At 59.0% G+C, this 15,548-nt stretch overlaps 1 protein-coding gene across 3 annotated transcripts in view; it reads right to left on the reverse strand.

Annotated features, from left to right (window-relative positions):
• The window catches only part of RASA3 (RAS p21 protein activator 3), an 89,964-nt gene extending 75,767 nt beyond the window's left edge, over nucleotides 1-14,197 (reverse strand). For all 3 annotated transcript variants that reach the window (XM_068526464.1, XM_068526463.1, XM_068526462.1), the window contains exon 1: nucleotides 14,061-14,197. In XM_068526464.1, the coding sequence (XP_068382565.1) occupies nucleotides 14,061-14,115 (55 nt within the window). In that variant the 5' untranslated portion in view covers nucleotides 14,116-14,197. The remainder of the gene's footprint in view (nucleotides 1-14,060) is intronic.
• Nucleotides 14,198-15,548: the final 1,351 nt, after the last annotated feature.

Below are 15,548 nucleotides of genomic sequence, written 5' to 3' on the forward strand. Positions count from 1 at the left end.
GCGTGGAAGTGGGCACGTCCCTGCTCTGGGGCCCTCAGGGACCAGCCACTAAACTGCTCGACGCTGCAAAATGGGCCAGGACTTCATCCTACCTTTGAAAAAATGCCTTATTCTTGGCTGGTCTTTACACTGCATGGGCCAAAATGAGTGGAACATTATTATATATTTGATTTTACTTATAAAAGCAACTTGTTTTTCTTCCTTCTTCACTAACCTTTGTTTACTCTTTTTTTTTTTTTGGCTGCGTCAGGTCTTAGTTGCGGCACGCAGGATCTTCGTTGAGGCATGCGGGATCTTTCGTTGTGGCATACGGGCTCTTCACTGCAGCGTGTGGGCCTGTAGTTGTGGCGCGCGGGTTCCAGAGCATGTGGGCTCTGTAGTTTGCGGCACGAAGGCTCTCTAGTCGAGGTGCGGGAGCTCAGTAGTTATGGCTCGCGGGCCTAGTTGCCCTGCGACGTGTGGGATCTTAGTTCCCTGACCAGAGATCGAACCCACGTCCCCTGCATTGGAAGGCAGATTCTTTACCACTGGACCACCAGGGAAGTCCCGAACCTTTGTTCACTCTTATCCGTTAATAAAATTGGGACAAGTTTTTTGGACAAGCCTGAGAGTGGGTTAAACACATCCTCCAAACTTGTTTGGTGTTGATTTCTCAGCGGCCTCATGTCCATGTGTGGGGAGAAGCAGACTCTCTAAATCACTGGTGAAATGATCCATGTCACCCGAGCAGGGGACACGGGAGCCAGATTCTCCCCCCACCACCCCCCCGGCTAACGTCTGCGTGCAGAGAGCACCCCCGGACCATGGAGAGGTCACTGCTGCAGGGGGCACGGCGACAGTGAAGCATCCCGCGCCCACAGAGGCGGGTAAATGTTTACACCCTTGTCCCACTGTGAGAGGCTGAGCATCTCCTGGGCAAGGTCAGCACAGGGACGTCAGAACAGCTGTCCCTACCCAACTGTGCAAGTCCTGCCCGTAGCGCCTGTGTTTGGGGGCTACAAAGACATCACAAGACAGCACCCTAGATTTACAAAATAGTTAACTGATTCATTAATACCCACTTCCTGTCATAAAAGCATTGTGCCATAGAGATGAAACCACAGAATGATCCAGAAAAAACAGTTACAGAATTCAAAACACGGTAAATAACCAGCTGCCACCTGACGTCCACAGTATGTCCAGGGGGACCGCTCTTCCCACTTCTTCCCAGACCCACGCAGCCCTGTGTGAGCTTTTTAGCCAGGCCAGGTGCTCTGTGCTGGCCCGGAAGCCAGAGGCACCTGCTACTCACCCCTCCCCGCCTCTCTCGGGAAACACAGCCCTTAGTTACGCCGCTACAGGCCCCTGCTCCTGCAAAACCACACTCGAACGCGAGATTGCGCTTCTTGGTTAACACTTCACCTTTAAGTCATCGGTGGCTGCCCGGATAAGTGCCGACACTCCGAAGAGAACGCACGGGCTCGGAGGCAGCCCGCGGCTGAGCTGGTGCCATCCCGGGGTCCCCTCGTGGGGTCGGGTAACGCAGCTCAGACCACACGGCCAGGGAGGGTGCCACCAGACCCCGGGGGCGGCCACACAAGCCCACGCCCTCCCGGCGCAGCCCTTCCGCACACAGCCACGTGCTCCCCAGGAGTCCGTGGCCCGGTCCTGCCTCCCACCGCTCATGAAAACAGCTTTGGCTCACGGACCCGACCTGGCGACTCGAGCAGGGCCAGACCCTTCTGAGCCTCACTCTCCTCCAGCGTGAAGTGAGGGAGCTGGAAGGACGGTGACAGTTACACTCAACCCTCTAACCCTGCGAAGTAGCTATTAGTATCCTCATTTTACAGACACTGAAACTAAGGCACGGAGAGGTTAAGTGACTTGCCACAAGCTGCAGAGCGGGAGTGTCACCAGCAGACTGGCCACAGTGCCGCTGCCCCAGGGTCTTGCCGGCCTCGTCCACACCCTAAACCGTCAGGCAGTGTGGAGGGTCCACACTGCAGGCGTCTCTCCCCCAGGCGAGCCTGGGATCTAGCTGCTCCCTGCCCGCACGCTCCTGAGGAGAGGCAGAGAGCACAGACGACACGTGCGCGGTTTTCACCGATGCCGCTCTCACAGCCCCCTCTCCCGGGCACGCCCTGGGCACAGTCAGGCACTGAGCTGTGGCGGGGGGGGGTTCCGCCCACTAGGTCCACACTCCCCGACCCCCAGCGTGACAAACAACAAGTACCTGAGCATGGCCACCTGTCCCCGGGGGGCGGTTCCCTGGCTAGAACCGGGGCACTGGAGGAGAGTGGCGACGCTTTCCGCGCGGCTGGGAGCTCAGGACGGGTCTCTCGGAGCCCGATGGGGAGACTGTCCCCCACCACCTCAGGACGTCTGCTCTCAAGGCAGGAACCACGCTCACTGGTCACCCAGGAACAAGCGCATCTTGGAGAACCCGCGGGTCGTCCTGCTGGTTTCCGCTCTGCTCCTCGGGGGCAGAGCCCAGCAAGCTCCCTGGAGCCAGGAGACCCCGGGGCCAGGGGGACCTTGCAGAAGGGGGCCTGCTGCGCCCTCACTTCACCTGCAACTCGTGTTCTCAACGGTGCTTCTCTTCTGTGCCCCGCTCCACACCCTCTCTACAGGGACCCCACAGGTTACAAAAACCCTGAAAAGGAAGAGACAGAGGACCAGACCGCGAGCTGGGGCACAGCCCAAAAGCCTGGCCAAGGGGGCGGCCGGGTCCCCTGAGCAGGCCCGCCCTGCCCAGGGCCCTACTTTACCTAAGGTGGTTTGCGACCCAGAAATTCAGACACACTAAAACAGACGTACAGTGTCCTGTCCGCCACCCTCCCGGCCTCTGCTTTCCAAGGAAGACGGCACGTTTCAAGGACCCCAAGACGCCTTCATAACAAGACAGACTATTGTCGTCTGCTACTAAGAGCGGAAGCAGTGACTATCAAGGGGCCACTGAAGAGGCGTCCCCTCCCAGAGCTGTTAACCAGGGGGCAGGTACACCTTCAGACAGACTAAGCCTTAGAACAGAAAACGATAAGTTAACGTTTAGTTTAGTTTTAATGATAAAAGTAAGCGCTGCCCTTGTTCAACGGGGGTCCCTTTATATATTTAGAAATTAATTCTGCACATACAGTTTCTATTACTTCTAAGAATTCTCCAGGTTTGGAAAATACATCGTGTGTGGAGTGTGTGCGTGCGCACGTCTGCACGCGTGTGCATGTGTGTGCGTGCATGTATGTGTGTGTTCTCCTGGGAGAACAGGAAGAGCAGGGAGACCCCTTCCAGTCTTCCTTAGCGCCTCCCCAAGACCTGAAAATCCCAGGTATTATTATTCCCATAAATGCGCGACTACGTTGATGGGTTTGTCTTATTTATCCTTTGATCTGTAAAGTCTTGGAAGGCAAGGCCAACGTTTCCCTCGCATCCTGTGAAATGCCCAATTTATGGCCCCACGGGCCCACGTGCAGCATCTGCAGGTGGCGTCCAAATGCCGTGGGACAACCAGGGAGGCAAAGGTCACCCCCCCCACCCCAGCCCCGGGGCCGACTTCACCTAAAGGTCAGCCCGTGCCATGCAGAATCACCCCCTAGACGATCCCTGAGCACTTTTTGCAAGGAGGAGAACTTTTGGAAACTAGCTTTTCCCAACCAGTCTTTGTGATTCACACGTTAGGTCAGGCTCAAAGTTCCTGCTGCTGCCTCAGGGTGGCCCTTACACTGTCCTCCACGTGCCCTGATGCACAGAATCAGCACGTGTGTACACGCCCCCAACACGCCCCAGGTCAGATGCACAGAACCCTCCCACACTGTTCTGAAATATTCTGTCCGAAAAGGGTGCCTCCACCTCTTTCAGGCCCCGGTGACAGTAAACCCGGACTGGCCTCCTGCACGTGAAGGGTTGAAGAGATCTGTGTGCTGGGGGCCAACACCCACTGCCCCCCAGCGAGCTCCTTCTGGCCACAAAAATTCCTCCTTAAGAAAACCCAACATTCTTATATTATTCACCAAACTGGTGGGTCCTTGCACAGATACTGATAGGGAAGCGGGCTGGGCTGGGGAGAGGCAGGAGGAGGTCTAGTAACAGTTAGACCTAAATTGCTACTAATTACAGTGAATCGTGTGCAGATGAAAAAGAGGCAGAAGAGCCTCATTCAGGACCCAGGCTCTGCCTGGTCCCTCCTCGTCCCTCCTGACTGGACAGCCTGCCTGTCTGGGAAGGACACAGGCGGAGAGGGAAAGGCCCTCGAAGAGAAGGCCAGAACACCCTCCACAAAACCAATAAACAGAAAGTCAAGAGACTGAGCGAAACCGTAGCGGCCAGGGGTTTTCTGTCCCCGAGACCCTTCCTTCCGGTCAGGATGAGCACAAACACATCCTCGGGCCCAAACGCTGAGAAATCCTTTCTCCAAATACGGAGGCGGAGCTGAGTGGAGCAGGAAATGATGAAGAGAGAAAGGAACGCCACAGACTCCAGATGGACGGGGCCAGCTGGGGCTCAGGAAGCACAGGGTCCTCTGCCCTTCCCCTCCCGACGCCCCAGGAAGCATCGCCCAGGAGCTACAAGGTCTCCGGGAGCACGGCCAGGAGAGCCGGGGGCCATGAGGCATCTGCAGCCCACCGGGCTCGGGCGGCTCGGGTCCCACCAGGCAGGGTGCCCACTTCCAGAGAGCTGGGCTCTCTCACCCGTACAGTCGGGCAGGAAACAAGAGCCTCACACCTCGGGGGGCGAGGAGGCCCCCCGGCAGCCCCCCAGCCACTATGGCTCACACACCCCCGTCTGAAGTACTTCCCTGTTCACCTTCACATCCTCTCACTTGATCCCAGCACACTCTCCCGGGCAGCCCAGCCCGGCCCGGGGTCCTCAGAGCCCCTCAAAGTCTGAGAGCTCCCACCTGAGCGCAGCCAGGAGCGAGAACGGGCCAGAAACGAACAGGAAAAGAAGCTACGGGAAAAACCCAGCTTGTGGGCCTAAAATATGAAAGGTGTCTGATGCAAATACAAAATATTAAAGAATCAAAAAGTGCAGAAAAGACGCTCGAGTCACAGAAAGCAGAAAGGCAGGCGTCCCAGCAGCGAGGCCCCAGAGCAGGGGTGGGGACCTGGCCAAGCCGCCCTCAGGGCTCTCAGACGGCAGGTGCCGCCAAACATTCACCCCCAGACCCCCGGGGTCGGGCCCACGCGGGCCCCATGACTCTGCAGCCCCCACCACGTCGGGCAGACGAAAGAACAGCACGAATGCTTGAGAAACAGGAAGCTCTTCTAAACTCCGCACGCCTTACTGCGCAGACGAGGCCAGTTCCCTGGCACCACGGGTCCCGCCAACGGGAAAGAGCCAGCAGGAGCCGCTGTGGGCCTCCCGGGCCTCCCCCGCCATCACCGAGCGGTGACACGACACCACGCACCTCTGCCCCGAGACAGGCTGGGCACGGGTGTGTGCGTGTGCGCGCACACCCGTACTACGATGTGAGGGGCCCCCGTGAGAAGGTCAAGGCGAACCACCCCTCCCTCAACGGAGCGCTCTGCCTCATGGGGTGCAGGCCTTTCTCAGGGGAGCCCGGGGACACCTCGCTCCTCCAGAAGGTCCTGGACACACCACACACGGGTGGGGTGTGTCCTCCGTGGGAACATCACGTACACGGTGTCTTCTGCCCTTGAAACTGACCCCTACAAAGTAGATAAAACACCCAGTTGTCAGATCCTAAGTTAAAAACTGCTTATGGAAGTCAGCCCCAGGACAGGCCAGCAGGGCCCCCTGAGAAGGGTGAGCTCGCAAGCCGCAGCCCTGAACAATCTGGAATTCCCCAGCCCGCCCTCACCCCAAAGGCCATGGGAAAACCAGCCCCATCACAGCAGCCCACTGCAGACCTCTACAACAAGGCAGCTTGGCCAGGTCCCCTGGGGTCTGCACACTGATGGGATTTCTGGAACCAGCTCGGGTTCCAGGATCTCTGCAAACAGCTCTGTACCACCATCTGAGCCCAGCTCTGGGAAGTCCCCAGGTGGCTGGGTCCAAACAAGCAGAGGCCCAGAGGCTCCGGGCCCGGGGCTGAACCACCACCGGCTGGAGTTTAACTGCCCCACTTCACCCCTCCCCCCTGTTGCCGGCCTGGCCGGGGGGCTTTTCCTGCATCAGGCAACCTCTGGGCCTGGGTCCCAGCCCAGCAGGAGGAAGAGATGGTCAGAAGCCAGAGGGCAGGCGTCAGGAAGACGCAGTGCTGCTGCCGCCCCCAGGGCAGCCTGCAGTCTGTCCACGCAGAGGCTGGCCCCCTGTTTAAAGCATGGTCTCAGGTGAAATTGCTCAGGTGTCCAGCAGCTCAAGACACTCAGCTGGGAGGTGGTCAGCAGGCCCTGAGCCCCGGGTGTCCTGGCCTCTCAGGACCACAGGTTCAGGCGCAGGTGTCACTCTCCTGAGAATATCCCATAAATGCTCGTTCAAAGATTCTCAGGGAAGGAGAGGCCTTGGTGGGAAGTGAGCTGTCTACTGAGGAAGTGACTTGATATGATAACACACCCAAGAAGGCCGTTCCTCACTGACCACAGGAGTGCCTGGGCCTTGGTAATTTCGAGTTCATTACAGGACAACTGAGGCAGTCGCAACCTCTCCTGCTGTGTGACTTTGGGAAAGTGCCCTGGCTTCTCTGAGCCTCGGAGTGGGGGGGCAGTTAAGACACGTGCCTGCACAAGGCGCAGAGTCGATACCAGACTCTGACAGCACCACGTCCTGCAGGGGCACCTGCTGCTCCCCGGCGTGTCCAGGGCTCCGCGGGCAACGACGGATCCGGCATCGTGGAAACGGACAGAGTGCACAAAATGAGACCAGTCCCACAGAGCGAAAAAGGAAAATGACATCTTTTTCCTCAGAGGAAAAACCACACAAGACAAAGCTACAGAGAAGATCCAGGGGCACGCGAAGCTGCCCTCAACCACGGGGGGCTCGGCCGTGGGGGCTCCTGGGGGGGTCCAAGGGGCGTCACAGGAAGGAGAGACGGGCCCTGACTCCACACACGGATCACACCCGACGGGACCCACTGTTGAGTCCAAATCAAAGCTCCAGAGAAAGGCAGGCCAGTTATCAGTCCCCCACTCGGTTAAATGTCCCGAAAACCCAGAAGCCCAGGCCCACTCCTGGGCTCCTGTCAGCCCTGGGGGGCGGCCGAACGGGGAGCCGGTCCCAGGAGAGGCCGGCGACCAGGCCCTGGTCCTGGCGCTGCCGCAGGCACCAACGGCACTGGGGGCCGCCAAGCTGAGAGCGAGGTTGTGTCCGGAGCACGAACGGGGCGGCCTGGCTGGGGAAGCACGGCCGCCACCCGAGGCTCCAGGCTCTGAGTCACCCTGAGTCCAAGAGAGACGCAGCGACTTTGCCTGCCTTTGGATTTTATCCCGTTGGCAATGGGGGCCGAGACAGAACACTTCTTTACACTTTGGACATTATTCAGACAACAGGAGGAGAAACTACGCGAAGAGGGAAACAGGCACTGGTCTGACTTGGGAGTGAAGGGCACAGCGTTCGGATCAAACCCTGAGCGGGGGCGGTCCAGCCTCCCCCAGGCCCCCACGGCAGGTCTCAGGTGTAGACACGTGGCCTCACCAACAGGGCCCTCGCCCTGAGGCTGACTGGCCCTGCCACGGGCTGCAGGCTGACTTGAAAACGCAAACGAGCGAGGCCAAACCTCAGGACAGACCGGGCTGGCCCGGGATCTGCCCAGCGTGCAGAAACACGCCCCGTGTTTGCAGACGCTCGGAGGACTAGGGTCACGACCTGTGGTCCCACTGTCCACTTGTTGACCCATCAATTCCGGCAAAGAAGCTTCCGATAACGAGCAGCTCTGAGTCCGACCCAAGAGCCATCGTGCGGAAACGACACGTGGGTCCCGGCCCACGGCGTGAGCCGGGACGCGCAGTCGGGAGACACTCGTCTGCTTATTTCTAAGGAGGATCACGAAACGTGCATTTACACCGCAATTTGAATGTGTTCACTGTTAATTTTGGAAGTTGCCTCACACTTAAAGAAAAGCACAGGGTCATTTGTGTGGATGGTGGGACTTTAAATTCCCTCTCATCCGGGTCAGGGTTTCCTGAACACAGGGCTGCAGCCCGAGCCACCCGCGTGTCTGGGTCCGTTCGAGGTCCCCTCCCGGGCCAGCCCTCAGCCCGTTACTCACTCGCTCTTAGACCTGATGGCAGCCCCACACTTTTCCTGCACTGAGTGAGCCTCGTGTAATCTAGGAAATTATTTTATCTTTCTGGGCCTCAGTGTCCTCTACAGACCATTGTTCATTCCATTTTTTAAGTGGTTGTGACTTTTAAACTCTTTATTCACCTATCTGTATACACAATAGTAATATTCTTGCTGTTCCAAACAGACCTTTTATTCCCTCTTCCTACAGAACCATTTCCACACTCCCCAGCCCCGGGGGTCCAAGTGACAGACGTGTGTGGGTCTCGTTTCCACATCTGCACACCCGTATCTGTTGCCTTGCTCTTCTCTGGGACCTTCGGAGACACGCTCTGCATGCTGCTTTCTTTCCAGTCACACCCCACGGGCTTCCTGCATGTCACATGGCCGGGCCGGGCTCCAACTTATTTCTCTGAAAGCTGCATGATATTCCAGGCTGTGGAAGCTCCATAATGTAATTGCCCCTTCAACTGGCATTTATCAATACTCTGTCTCCCCATTTTGCTATCTGAACATCCCACCGCCTGGGCACAGCTGGAACACAGAGCCCCATGCTGACACTGGGTGCAGGGGACAGACAACCAGCGAGCCATCCCCACTCCTGCCTCACCACCTTCTCCTGACTTGCTGAGCTGGATCTCTAACCCGTTACAAGATTAAGAGAACAAGCAGCTTCAAACTGTACCAGCAGTAACACCTTGCCATCAGGGCTGGAGCGATGCGAGTGCCTGTGTTCACACAAGCTCGCTGAGCTGCACAGAAAGGGCTTCACTCTCCCCTATGACAAAGGAAGAAACTGAAGCAGAGTGGGCTCAGATGTGCCTGAAGTTGCAGAGGTAGCGAGAAAGGTGGCCGGGACTCAGTCTCAGGTCCCAGCCTCCCCTCCTGAGCCGCCTGGGCCCAGCATGGACCCTCCTCACTCGGAAGCAGCTGGGGTACCTGCAGCCTCCACTTTCCAGTGTGACTTGCAAACCTCACTTCTCGGGCTTAGCTGCTCCCACTGTGGTTGTTTCTAAAGCGTGACGCTCCGATGTCCTGATTTCCCAAATACTCTCCGGAAGGTGTGAGTGTCGACACACGCAAGTGCCTCGTTAGCTTCAGAGAAACAAATCCAGACGTTTTCTGCCAAATGGTGTTTTGCAGCTCCATGACCTGTCCACAGGGCCCCCACCACCTGCAGACCCTTTTCCCTGCGTGCCCGGGACTACGTGGGCTGCAGGTGGCCCCGCTCAAGGGGTCGGCTCTGGATCCCGTGCCCTGTTGCATCGCACCTTCACGAGTTCTGTCCCCTCCAGCTCCCACCCAGCACCTGCACTAGGGGCTGTGTGCGCACGCCCCGGTCCTCCCACAGGCGCCAGTGGCCCGTGCCCTCCCCTCAGGGGCACCGGCGGCCCCTCCTGTCCAGGCGCATTACCAGGCAGGAGGCCGCACGCGAGGTGAGCTCCCGCCCCCTGCAGGCCAAGACCCTGGGCAGGTGACTCCATGTGGGCTTGTGAGAGCTTAGGTGGAATGAGGGAAGGCGCGCGCCAGACCCTGAAGTCTGCACCCTCCCCACCTCACACGTCAGCACACGCCGCTGCCCGGAGAAGCCCAGACCCACGGGCAGCGCCAGTCTGCACACCGGTCCTCAGGGGCCAAAAATAGCCCGCGAGCTGAGCTCCCAGGTTAATAGAATATCCAGGCTAATTTTAGCATCAGAGAGTTCCAGAGAACATGAAGCCCCTGATGCCAAGAACCGTGCGTGGCCGGCGCGGCTCCCCTCCCACCGTCTCACGCACACCCTCACGCGGACACTGGCCATCATGCTCACAGAACGTGTCCTCTAACGGAGCCTGTGACGCCTGGCTGCTCACCACCACTGCAGCTTATAAGCTGGACCACCCCGCCCGAGCTTTACAGACCCCGGGACCGGCACACCACTGCTTCCCGCCTTGGAAACTGGGTTAAAAAATCACACTTTCGGCAGCGCGGACCCAGAACCCTGAGCTCCCAAGCCCTGTGGTCTGGGGCTTCTTCTCCAGGCCGCCCAGGGGCCCTCCCTGCTCCCCGCTTCCCTGACCTGAGGGGCCTCCTGCTTCTGGGGGGGTGATGTTTGCGGTGCGGGCGGGCCTACAGCCAGCTGCCGCAGGGCCACGTCTGGCTGAATGGAGGCACGTCGCTTCCCCTGTGCTCGCGCTGGACCCGGACCACCTTGGCCCTTCTTGGTGACGGGTTCTAACCTGAATGAGAAGGAACAGGAGTGGGTGCTCTGAGCCCGGGGAGAACAGGGGGGCCGCTGCTCTGGGTCCAAGAAGGAAGGTCTGCCCTGTGGCCTCACATGGGACTCACCACGCAGACCCAAGCTGCCCTCAAACCTGACAACGACGAGACCCACTCACAGACCAAGAGGGCTTTTCTCACCCTCAAGTGCAAGGCCAGGATTTCCTCTTTTTTTAGCTTGAGAGAAATACCTTTGTATATTGCTCTTAATTGAACACATTTATCAAGATGACACTTTTAAAAACAAGGAGTAACTATCATGGAAAAGGGAAATATCACTGGAAAGTAAAGCTACGTTGCAAGGCCTAAAGGAGTGCCGAGTCCAAAAGGACCCTGCCGGGCAGAGGTGCTCTTGCCGGGAGTCTTCACCCGTCGCCGCCTACAAATCTTCACGTTGCTTCCCTTCCAGGGCTAAAGCCCTGACTCATGGAAAGCCAGAGGAGCACACTTCCTCAAGCAGCCTCATAGGAAGTGTGTTCAGTCTTACATGACATGAGGTACTGCTGTTTCCAAAGATAGACCGCGGCTAAGATTTTCAAGTGTGCAGAAGAACCGTCCAAAATAACTGCGAGATTTAAGTGGGGAAAGACACAAGTTCTTCAGGACAAGGACTTGAAATAGTTACAATAAAAATACCCTACTTTTATTTGGCACTTTCTTATGTATTATCTCATTTGCAAAAGGTGGAAGGAAAAAGAAAGGGGAAGAGGGAAAAAAGGAAGAGATTCTTCTCATTTTCCCCAGCGTTAGCCTCTCAATGACCACGTACCACCACACGTTCCAGACTTTCTAAGGACTAAACGGCCAAGGCCTCCCCACTAAAAACTCTTCAGCCCCCTGAAATGTTCTGCCTTTCCCCTCAGCAACAGGAATGGTGACACTGCTGATGGTATAACTGCAGGGAGAATTTCTCTGTCCCTTTCTGGGATGAGGGGCTCCCACCGGATGCTGCAGACAATGACTGCCGGCATTTCGCAAATGGAAAAACGAGGCCATGAAAGGGGGGGCGGGGGGGCGCCTGCCCTGGGTCTTCCAGCCGGCAGGCCGGCAGGCCACCAGCAGACACGGGCACGCAGCCAGCCGGCCCGGAGACTGGGCTCAGCATGAATGGCCAGCCGGCCAGGGTCTCCCGGAAGGAGGAGGCGAGCATGCCTGTGATTCCTGGGCAGCCGCCCCTCCTCCAGGTCATCTCTGGTGTCCTTCCTCGTCATTGTACCTTCACGGCTGAGGCACTCAGGCAAGTCAGAGTTAAGACTGGCCACAGAAGAGGACTAAGGAAAGAAACGGAGAGCCCGGGGCACCACCCACCAGGTCCCGTCTACTCACAGTGGAACAAGAATAAGCCCCAGGCCAGTCCCCACAGCTCACCTCTGGGGCCGGCCCCGGCTCTAAGTCGGCAGCACAGCCCAGGACACCTCTTTGCTCCAATGCCTGTGCTGTGCGCAGGCCCTTGCTCCCTGCAAGCCCCAGCAACGAGGGTGGGACACAGATGTCTCCCTCCTGCAGCCCCTAGATGCAGGTGAAGACCCTTGGAGGGGGGAGAAGACAGAGGCTTCTGAGAGCTGGAGCCGCGTCCAGGGAGTTGGACCACTGCACAGACGTTTCTGCTCGTCCTCTCTGCTACAGCCCCCGCATGTGGGGAGCGAGGCTCCGAAGGTTCTAATAATACCCCGTGCCCACACGGAGTTAGACCAGCAGATGTTCAGTCGCTGCACTAATCCTCAGCTGAGCTGGGCATTTTTCTCACTTGGTTAAACTGAAGCACAAAAGAGGGAAAGCCTAACCGAGCAGCATCTTCAAGCCCCTTCCTTCCACACATGGCCCCTGTGTGTGAGGTCCAGAACCTCCCGTGAGGGCGCCCTGCCAGGCCAGCAGATCTCCTCGGTGCCATTCTCGAAAGAAGTCAATCCTCTCTGCTTAACAGATCACCGTTCCAGAGCCCTCCTGAGTCGAGTCCAGGCTGGCCGTGCGGGGCCTGAACCCCAAAGTCCCCAGACCCCTTCCTGCCTGCTGCACCCAGAAGCCTGGCACAGCCCTCACAGCCATGCCCCACCCCTCCCTGTACCCTGATTAAGGAAGCACCTCAAGGCCTCTGGGTTGGCCTCCCCCTCGTGCTCACTGGACCCTGGCACTGAGAGGCACTTTCCCTGCCACACTTCAGGTGGAGTGCCATGTTGAACCTCTCAGCAGAAAGTGACAGCAGATTTCAACCAAGTAAACAAGAGAAACCCTCTCCAGGCAGGCTCCTCAAGGCTGAAGTGTGACCACATCCTATCTGCAGTGCTTCTGAGCCAAATATCAACAGCGTCTCAGCGATGTTCCATAAACCAAAATAAAGCAGACAGGAAACAACACGCTGATTTGGGGTAGCTGGAATTCCTAAGCGGCATCGAATGTCACCAGCAACTGACGCTCCAGCAGTCACTGGGCGCCTGGCTTGGTTCCCGGAGCCCCTTTTTCACATGGGAATGTGGAGGACCCAGGCGTTCAGTGGGCAAGAAGGGCCCCGAGGACGGGCAACACACCAGGGTCTACCCGAAGCCCTCTCCAACGGGAGCTGTCCTCTCAGCTGGCACATTTATGGCATTAACGTGCAACAGTCACTCCAGGAACCGACCTTGTTTTGGGGGGAAGAAACTTGCACGTCACCCTCCCAAGTTAAGACAGAACTGGGAAAAAGCAAGTCTCTCCAGATAAACCCAGGAAGTCCAGATATAGCCTTCCAGCCCACTCCAGAATCTGCACTTCCCTCCCCCAGCTCTTGGGTCCAGTGAGAAAGGCAGACTGCTCTGGGGACACGACCTGAATGGCAGGCCCTGGTGGCCAAAAGCTCCCGCAGCCAGTTCTCAATGGAAGGGGGAGGGGTGGCTCTTGTGGCGACCTGCCCTGAGGGAGCCCTGGGCCAGAGCGCTCCACAGTCACAGGCAGACACACACACACACACACAAACACGCAGGAACACACACATGCCCACACATCCACCTACACAGTCGCGCGCACACCCAGGCTCCAGCCAGCCGCCCGCTCGGCCCCTCGCCCCTGGGGGAACGTGAAAGAGCTTCCACGTCCCCAGCGAAGGAAGGGTCTGGGTGCCGCACTCAGCGAGGCTCGGAACCCCGGGGTTGGTGTTTTTGGCACCTGAAATGCACTCATCCGGAGAGCCCCCGCGCGCGCGCTCATGCACACGCAGATACACACTCCCAGCGGGGACCCGACCCAAGTCCGGCACTGCACCTCCCTCTGCTGCAGGCGACCCCACCTCCGGAGACCTGGGGCCGCTAGTGGCGTGGAGGCAGCGCAGGGAGCTGCGTCCCCCTGAGCCGCCGGCCCGGCTCGGCCCAGCCCGTCCTTGGGGGAGGTTGGGAGAGGGCAGCGGCCGGGCATCTCCTGGAGATGGGGAGGGAGCCGCGGCCCGGCATCTCCCGGTGATGGGGAGGGGGCCGAGGCCCGCGGCCTCCGGGGAGGTGGGGAGGGGCCGCCGCTGGGGATCTCCCGGGGGTGGGGGAGGGGGCCGCAACCCGGGAGCGCACATGGCCAGGAGGCGTCAGGGCCTTGGCCCCCAGGGAAGGGGTCGGGGGCCTGGGGGCGCCCGCCGCAAGCCCCCTCAAAGACCCCACCGCCCCCGCCAGCTCCCGGGAGCTCACCGATCTTGATCTTCACGCTCTGGAAGACCCGGAGCCCCTCTTCTTCCACCGCCATGCTGGGTCTGCCCGGAATTCGCGCGCCGAGCCCCGCGGAGCAGCAGGAGCCCGAGCGGCGGCGCAGTCCCGGCGCTATGCGCCCTACCCGGTGCCCGCGCGTCCGCGGCACCTCCACCTCCGGCTCCGCCCACACGCCCGCCCATTGGCCGAGGACGCGGGTGGGGGGCGGGGAGGCTCCGCCCACGGCCCTGCCCAGTCCCCGATTGCCCAAGGCCCGCGGAGGGGCGGGAGCGTTACGGTTCCGCCAACAGCGCGTCCCCAGCTGCCCATTGGCTGAGGGCTAGGAGGCGGGAGCAAGACGGCTCCGCCCACATCCCAAGGTCCGCAGAGGGGCGGGGTCGGCCTCCGAGGAGGCATCGAAGGGACCCGGAGGGGACGTCTCGCCCCGCAGGGAGGATCCGGCCGGGAGTGCGGGGGTACCTGGTTGGGCGACGGGGGCCACCGGGCGAGATTTGCTGGCGGGGGGGCGACCGGGCTAGGGTAGGTGGTGGGGGGGACCAGGCGGGGGCGGTGGAACCTCGCCGGGAGGCTTGGGAGGGGGGGCACATGCACAGGGTTTTAAGAAACTCAGACCTACAGGTATCAAAGGAAAAGAATTCCCTGGCCCAGCTCAGCCCCCTCAGAGTAGGGGCTGCCGGCCACCTGGGGCCTGGGGGAGTGCGCAGTCCGGGTGAATTCCCGATCAGGCTCCAAAGCTGCCCAGTCCCTCCCGCTGCCCTCCTGCCCCTGTGCTGTCCCCGGGCCTCCCTCGGGCCTCCCTGGCTCCGAGCTTCTCACACAGGCCAAGTGCACTCTTGTCTGCCCTTGCTGACCCGCAGGCTACCATCCTCAGCTCATTTTCTGTGTCTCCTGATTTCCTGTCCACTTCCTGCTCCTCTGGCTTCATAGCCCCCAACACCACTCACACACACACACACACACACACACACACACACACACACACACACACACACACACACACACACACACACACACACACACACACACACACACCATGTGTAGATAGCCCCCAACACCACTCACACACACACACACACACACACACACACACACACACACACACACCATGTGTAGACCAGACTACAAGCTTAATAAAGAGAAAGGCCTGTTCTTTTCATTGCTTTACCTCACTTCCTAAAAAAAAATGCTTAGGTACATGTTAAAAAAGATTAATGACCCTCCTTTACCCAGACTACCTGCGCCTCCTTCCAGGTCCTCAGTCATCTGCTTGAGTTTATCTTCTCAAGACCTTCATAGGAGGTGTTTACTCAGGTTCAACACGGAGGTTAGGAAAGCAGCCAGTTAGAGCTGCTGTCTCTAAGCCTGGACCTCAGGCGGCTTCGGTAGCGAGTGCTGTCATCCCTCTGCATGACCAAGGCTTTGCCTCCGCCAACGTAACTGAAAAGCACCCCCAGCTCCCAAGCTTCTCAG

The sequence above is a fragment of the Eschrichtius robustus genome, chromosome 18 (assembly GCF_028021215.1).
Source record: "Eschrichtius robustus isolate mEscRob2 chromosome 18, mEscRob2.pri, whole genome shotgun sequence".
Taxonomy (NCBI): domain Eukaryota; kingdom Metazoa; phylum Chordata; class Mammalia; order Artiodactyla; family Eschrichtiidae; genus Eschrichtius; species Eschrichtius robustus.